An 8,500-nucleotide genomic window follows, 5' to 3' on the forward strand; every position below is an offset into this window, starting at 1 on the left:
ACAGTCTGGACACAGGGTCCCTGACCCATCATGGTCTCTTTCTGGTCTACAGTAGGTATATGGACAGGTAGGACAAAGGGTACCTTACCCATCATTGTCTCCTCCTGATCTGCTGTATGCATATGGACAGGCTGGACACAGGGTTCCTGACCCATCATGGTCTCCTCCTGGTCTACAGTAGGTTTATGGACAGGCTGGACACAAGGTTCCTGACCCATCATGGTCTCCTCCTGATCGACAGTAGGTATATGGACATATGGACACAAAGTCCCCGACCCATCATTGTCTCCTCTTGATCTGATGTAGGTATATGGACAGGCTGGACACAAGGTTCCTGACCAATCATGGTCTCCTCCTGATCTACAGTAGGTATATGGACAGGTTGGACACAGGGTTCCTGACCCATCACGGTCTCCTCCTGATCTACTGTAGGTATATGGACAGGTTGGACACAGGGTAACTGACCCATCATGGTCTCCTCCTGGTCTACAGTAGGTATATGGACAGGTTGGACACAGGGTTCCTGACCAATCATGGTCTCCTCCTGGTCTACAGTAGGTATATGGACAGGCTGGACACAGGGTTCCTGACCCATCATGGTCTCCTCCTGGTCTACAGTATGTATATGGACAGGTTGGACACAGGGTAACTGACCCATCATGGTCTCCTCCTGGTCTACAGTATGTATATGGACAGGTTGGACACAGGGTAACTGACCCATCATGGTCTCCTCCTGGTCTACAGTATGTATATGGACAGGTTGAACACAGGGTAACTGACCCATCATGGTCTCCTCCTGGTCTACAGTATGTATATGGACAGGTTGAAAACAGGGTAACTGACCTATCATGGTCTCCTCCTGGTCTACAGTATGTATATGGACAGGTTGGACACAGGGTTCCTGACCCATCATGGTCTCCTCCTGGTCTACAGTAGGTATATGGACAGGTTGAACACAGGGTTTCTGACCCATCATGGTCTCCTCCTGGTCTACAGTATGTATATGGACAGGTTGAACACAGGGTAACTGACCCATAATGGTCTCCTCCTGGTCTACAGTATGTATATGGACAGGTTGGACACAGGGTAACTGACCCATCATGGTCTCCTCACTAATTCTTCCAGGTTATATAAGAATTGGCAACAGTTATGACAAAAAACAATGAATCCATCACCTCTCCGCTCTCCTCCTTTAAGTGTAAAGCAATTGTCATAAATGACTTCCAATTACAGTGTCACATAATCCATGTGGCGCAGCAGAGAGGAGTGCGTAATCACCAATTAGTGGGAGAGAAAAGAAGAGAAAGATTTAAGTCTGAGCCATTCCCAGATCTAAGAGCAGATGAAGACGACCACTCACTATAATATAATGTATCATCGCAACGAAAGGGACAATTCTCCACACCCTGTCGTCTCTATGGGGCTGTGCATGGCTGTGGTTCTATAAGGCAATGTATGGGTTAAAGTTCACATTCATTAAGGTTATAAATGAAGCGACATAACCCCCTTAAACCTATAACCAGGGGTCATGGCTGACAGCTTCATGTTATTAATGTGTCTGATTCTTCTCCAGCGCTGAGAGGGCGGCCGCATTATGGTCCAGGTCACACATGGGCTTCCCTTTATTTGCAGCTAATAATCGTTAGAGTCCCCTATAAGCCATCAGGACAGTATTTCCCAACCAGGGTGCCTCCAGCTGTTGCAAAACTACAACTCCCAGCATGCCCGGACAGCCTTCGGCTGTCAGGGCATGCTGGGAGTTGTAGTTTTGCAACAGCGGGAGGCACCCTGGTTGGGAAACACTGCATTAGGAAGAATAAGATAAGGGTTTGGGGTTATTGGTAAGATGGGGCCTGTCAGCGACTAAAGGATCCATATTAAAGAGCAAAGAGAAGCTTAATGCTGCCCCAGGACTCCCAGCACTGAACTGCAGATCTGCACATTAAAGTCCGGTGTGACTCTATGGGGACAGAACCAGAGGAGAGGGAGGAGGAATCAGAGACTGTCAGAAGAGGGGGGGGGGAAATCAGAGACTGTCAGAAGAGGAGGAGGAATCAGAGACTGTCAGAAGAGGGGGAGGAATCATAGACTGTCAGAAGAGGAGGTGGAATCAGCGACTGTCAGAAGAGGAGGAGGAATCAGAGACTGTCAGAAGAGGGGGAAGAATCAGAGACTGTCAGAAGAGGAGGAGGAATCAGAGACTGTCAAAAGAGGAGGAGGAAGAATCAGAGACTGTCATAAGAGGAGGAGGAATTAGAGACTGTCAGAAGAGGAGGAGGAATCAGAGACTGTCAGAAGAGGGGGAAGAATCAGAGACTGCAAGATGAGGAGGACAAATCAGAGATTGTCAGAAGAGGAGGAGGAATAAGATACTGTCAGAAGAGGAGGAGGATTCAGAAACTGTCAGAAGAGGAGGAATCAGAGACTGTAAGAAGAGGAGGAGGAATCAGAGACTGTCAGAAGAGAAGGAATAATCAGAGACTGTCAGAAGAGAAGGAATAATCAGAGACTGTCAGAAGAGAAGGAGGAATCAGAGACTGTCAGAAGAGGAGGAGGAAGAATCAGAGAGACTGTCAGAAGAGGAGGAATCAGAGACTGTCAGAAGAGGAGGAATCAGAGACTGTCAGAAGAGGAGGAGGAATAAGAGACTGTCAGAAGAGGAGGAGGATTCAGAAACTGTCAGAAGAGGAGGAATCAGAGACTGTAAGAAGAGGAGGAGGAATCAGAGACTGTCAGAAGAGGGGGAGGAATCAGAGACTGTCAGAAGAGGAGGAATCAGAGACTGTCAGAAGAGGAGGAGGAATCAGATACTGTAAGAAGAGGAGGAGGAATCAGAGACTGTCCGAAGAGGAAGAGGAGGAGGAGGAATCAGAGACTGTCAGAAGAGGAGGAGGAGGAATCAGAGACTGTCAGAAGAGGAGGAGGAGGAGGAGGAATCAGAGACTGTCAGAAGAGGAGGAATCAGAGACTGTCAGAAGAGGAGGAGGAATCAGAGACTGTCAGAAGAGGAGGAGGATTCAGAAACTGTCAGAAGAGGAGGAGGATTCAGAAACTGTCAGAAGAGGAGGAATCAGAGACTGTAAGAAGAGGAGGAGGAATCAGAGACTTTCAGAAGAGGAGGAGGAATCAGAGACTGTCAGAAGAGAAGGAATAATCAGAGACTGTCAGAAGAGAAGGAGGAATCAGAGACTGTCAGAAGAGGAGGAGGAAGAATCAGAGACTGTCAGAAGAGGAGGAATCAGAGACTGTCAGAAGAGGAGGAGGAATCAGAGACTGTCAGAAGAGGAGGAGGAGGAATCATAGACTGTCATGAGAGGAGGAGGAATCAGAGACTGTCAGAAGAGGAGGAATCAGAGACTGTCAGAAGAGGAGGAGGAATCAGAGACTGTCAGAAGAGGAGGAGGAATCAGAGACTGTCAGAAGATGAGGAGGAATCAGAGACTGTCAGAAGATGAGGAGGAATCAGAGACTGTCAGAAGATGAGGAGGAATCAGAGACTGTAAGAAGAGGAGGAGGAATCAGAGACTGTAAGAAGAGGAGGAGGAATCAGAGACTGCAAGATGAGGAGGACAAATCAGAGACTGTCAGAAGATGAGGAGGAATAAGAGATTGTCAGAAGAGGAGGAATCAGGGACTGTCAGAACAGGAGGAGGAATCAGAGACTGTCAGAAGAGGAGGAGGAATCAGAGACTGTCAGAAGAGGAGGAGGATTCAGAAACTGTCAGAAGAGGAGGAATCAGAGACTGTAAGAAGAGGAGGAGGAATCAGAGACTGTCAGAAGAGGAGGAGGAGGAATCAGAGACTGTCAGAAGAGAAGGAATAATCAGAGACTGTCAGAAGAGGAGGAGGAAGAATCAGAGACTGTCAGAAGAGGAGGAATCAGAGACTGTCAGAAGAGGAGGAATCAGAGACTGTCAGAAGAGGAGGAATCAGAGACTGTCAGAAGAGGAGGAATCAGAGTGTCAGAAGAGGAGGAATCAGAGACTGTCAGAAGAGGAGGAGGAGGAATCAGAGACTGTCAGAAGAGGAGGAATCAGAGACTGTCAGAAGAGGAGGAATCAGAGACTGTCAGAAGAGGAGGAATCATAGACTGTCAGAAGAGGAGGAATCATAGACTGTCAGAAGAGGAGGAGGAGGAATCATAGACTGTCAGAAGAGGAGGAATCAGACTGTCAGAAGAGGAGAAATCAGAGACTGTCAGAAGAGGAGGAGGAATCAGAGACTGTCAGAAGAGGAGGAGGAATCAGAGACTGTCAGAAGAGGAGGAGGAATCAGAGACTGTCAGAAGAGGAGGAGGAATCAGAGACTGTCAGAAGAGGAGGAATCAGAGACTGTCAGAAGAGGGGGAATCAGAGACTGTCAGAAGAGGGGGAATCAGAGACTGTCAGAAGAGGAGGAGGAGGAATCATAGACTGTCATGAGAGGAGGAGGAATCAGAGACTGTCAGAAGGGGAGGAATCAGAGACTGTCAGAAGAGGAGGAATCAGAGACTGTAAGAAGAGGAGGAGGAATCAGAGACTGTCAGAAGAGGAGGAGGAATCAGAGACTGTCAGAAGAGGAGGAGGAATCAGAGACTGTCAGAAGAGGAGGAGGATTCAGAACCTGTCAGAAGAGGAGGAATCAGAGACTGTAAGAAGAGGAGGAGGAATCAGAGACTGTCAGAAGAAGAGGAGGAGGAATCAGAGACTGTCAGAAGAGGAGGAGGAAGAATCAGAGACTGTCAGAAGAGGGAGCTAGCAGCACAGCACAATCCACACACATCCCATGCAGCTGCAAAATGCAAATAAAGTGCAGTGCACATCCTAAAAAAGGAGAGAATTCCCCAATCTGCAACAATGATAGCAACTGGTGATCAGCGCAAATAAGTGTTCTTAACCCCTTCCTACCTGACACTCCCATGTGCTGTAACATTTCATCCCTAGAATATATTATAGAAATAAATATATATATATATACACACACACACATGCTGTATAATCTGGCGGTAGTACTGTAAGGTGTTGTGTGCATACATATTAGATCTATAGCATGCACATATGTGCTGTATAAGGTTGTAGTACTGTAAGGGGTTTATATATGTATATATATATATATATATATATATATATATATATATATATGTGTGTGTGTGTGCTGTATAATCTGGTGGTAGTACTGTAAGGTGTGTGCATACATACAGTATTAGATCTATAGCATGCACATATATGTTGTATAAGGTTGTAGTACTGTAAGGAGTATATATATATATATATATATATATATATATATATATATATATATATAGATATGATGTATAATCTGGTGGTAATACTGTAAGGTGTTGTGTGCATACATACAGTATTAGATCTATAGCATGCACATATATGTTGTATAAGGTTGTAGTACTGTAAGGGGTTTATATATATATATATATATATATATATATATATATGTGTGTGTGTGCTGTATAATCTGGTGGTAGTACTGTAAGGTGTGTGCATACATACAGTATTAGATCTATAGCATGCACATATGTGCTGTATAAGGTTGTAGTACTGTAAGGGGTTTATATATGTATGTATATATATATGTATGTATATATATATATATATGTGTGCTGTATAATCTGGTGGTAGTACTGTAAAGTGTGTGCATACATACAGTATTAGATCTATAGCATGCACATATATGTTGTATAAGGTTGTAGTACTGTAAGGAGTTGGGTTCATGTGTACAGATTAATTGCACAAATGCATTGTGTGTAAAAGAGTTCCTGTGCATATACATATATATATATATTAGTCCATGCATTACACTGTAGGATATGGTTGCAGTACAGTGAGAAATCTATATATGCATATACTGTATATTACACACATAGTATACATGACCTGGCTGTAATACGTACAGCGTCTCATTATATGAATATGAAATACATAATTACATGTACATTGTATAATCTGGATTCTGTATTTATGGACATTGCACATATAGGACACATACATATACATTACACTGTAGGATATGGTTGCAGTACAGTGAGAAATATATAGATGCATATACTGTATATTACACACATAGTATACATGACCTGGCTGTAATACGTACAGCGTCTCATTATATGAATATGAAATACATAATTACATGTACATTGTATAATCTGGATTCTGTATTTATGGACATTGCACATATAGGACACATACATATACATTACCTGCCACCAATACTGTAAGGAGTTTCTACATATGGATATTACACACAGGGACCTGCACAGACAATTTGTAATAATTATTGATATAAATGCCCACATACTGATGCCAGGCTGCCCAGGGCACTTATGGGAGAACATTAGAAGGGCAGGGGCTCAATCCCCTTTCTAGTCCACCTGATGACACTATAGACGGTATATACATCATCTAGAAACAAGGATAAAGCCACTTACCACGAGCACTGGGACCCCAGTGACCAGAGAGAGGAGGAGGACTGGGGGGACATCGCTGCTCTCCTCGGGGCCCGGATAGGGCTTGGTGTAGGAGCTGTCAAAGCAGAAGAAGCCCTGGACATTCACAGTGAACGTGTCCGTGTACTCGAAGTAATAAGCCAACATTACAGTCCCTGCCATGATCACCATCTGGAAATAAAGCATGATCGTCAGGGAAAACCGCAAACTCATTTACAGAAGCATTCACACTGGAAAGGCACAAGTGGAGCTCAGGAGCGGTCCATGGTGCCGAAACCCAGAGACTGCGCTCCCGCAGACAACCGCAGCTCCCCGGGCTCCTCCAAACGGCTCCACCGCACCGGATCCCCGGGATCCCCCAGTCAGCAGAGGCTCCAGCACACTGGATCCCCCAGACAGCGGCTCCGCCACACAGGATCCCCGGGCTCCTCCAAACAGCGGCTCCGCCACACGGGATCCCCGGGCTCCCCCAGTCAGCAGCGGCTCCACCACACAGATCCTCGGGGTCCCCCAGTCAGCAGCGGCTCCACCACACAGATCCTCGGGGTCCCCCAGGCAGGAGCTCCACCACACAGATCCCCGGGCTCTCCTGGCTCTTCTACATCTGATGCCCACACATAGTAACTTGTATTCACAGACACAATGAGGAATATTCCCAGATCACTGATCCATTGTCGCTGCCAGATAGCAATCACATGGTTCCAGCTGCTCCCAGGTGATGGAGAACACAGATAGCTGCTATATGCTCCTGGATGATCCTATATATGAGATCCTATATGCTCCTGGATGATCCTATATATATGATCCTATATGCTCCTGGATGATCCTATATATATATGATCCTATATGCTCCTGGATGATCCTATATATGAGATCCTATATGCTCCTGGATGATCCTATATATATGATCCTATATGCTCCTGGATGATCCTATATATATGATCCTATATGCTCCTGGATGATCCTATATATATGATCCTATATGCTCCTGGATGATCCTATATATATGATCCTATATGCTCCTGGATGATCCTATATATGAGATCCTATATGCTCCTGGATGATCCTATATATATGATCCTATCTGCTCCTGGATGATCCTATATATATGATCCTATATGCTCAGGTGGAGATCCTGCCCTGCACATCCATCCTATATGAGGCTGAATCCCAGCACAAGCTTCAGATCCTCCCCCTGTGAGGAGACAGAGGAGCCTTGTCCACAGCTGAAGAAATCTCTATTAAAGCTCTTCCCTCTATAGGATGCACAGCACTGGTTACATTAAGAATTCAGCTCTGAAGGATCCTTCCTATGGCCCCCACAGCTGTAGAGTCCGGATCCTACAGGCGCCTGTATAGGGTTATCCTGGCAAATCTCACTATTATTCTAATCTGTCCAATGTGAGGAACTTCCTCCTGCTTCCCCACACTCCTCCCCTCCAAGAATGAGAGCCTGGAGCCTTGTTTCCCAACCAAGGTGCCTCCAGCTGTTGCAAAACTACAACTCCCAGCATGCCCAGACAGCCAAAGGCTGTCTGGGCATGCTGGGAGTTGTAGTTTTGCAACAGCTGGGGGGGCACCCTGGTTGGGAAACACTGTCCTGGAGTATGACCCCACTATGACAGTCCACTATTAAAGGGGTAACAGATTTACACATTATGTCAATTTGGCTTTATGTTGAACAGCTGACTTGGACTCTTCCTCTGTGAAGACACATGAATCAAATAATTCATTAGTCTTCCTACCTAACCGAGGTCTTTTCCCCCCATTTTCTTCATTAAAAACTGAACAGAAGTCACCATTAAAGGGTTACTCCACCCCTGGAAATCTTATCCCCTATCCAAAGGATAGGGGATAAGTTGTCTGATTCCGAGGGTCCCGTTGCTGGATACCCCTGAATTCTCCCAGCTGCACCCGGTGTTCATTTTCATTCAGAGCAACGGGTGCAGCGTCGGAGGCTTGTGATGTCAAGGCCACGCCCCCTCAATGCAAGTCTATGGGAGGGGGCGTGACAGCCATCACGCCCCCTCCCAAAGACTTGCATTGAGGGGGCGTAGCCGT

General features: G+C 45.8%; 1 protein-coding gene across 1 annotated transcript in view; it reads right to left on the reverse strand.

Moving 5' to 3' along the window:
* The window catches only part of PLPPR5 (phospholipid phosphatase related 5), a 207,701-nt gene extending 199,863 nt beyond the window's left edge, over window positions 1-7,838 (reverse strand). Inside the window, exon 1 of the mRNA XM_056523108.1 lies at window positions 6,422-7,838. Coding sequence (XP_056379083.1) covers window positions 6,422-6,652 — 231 coding nt within the window. The 5' untranslated portion in view covers window positions 6,653-7,838. The remainder of the gene's footprint in view (window positions 1-6,421) is intronic.
* Window positions 7,839-8,500: the final 662 nt, after the last annotated feature.

The sequence above is a fragment of the Hyla sarda genome, chromosome 6 (assembly GCF_029499605.1).
Source record: "Hyla sarda isolate aHylSar1 chromosome 6, aHylSar1.hap1, whole genome shotgun sequence".
Taxonomy (NCBI): domain Eukaryota; kingdom Metazoa; phylum Chordata; class Amphibia; order Anura; family Hylidae; genus Hyla; species Hyla sarda.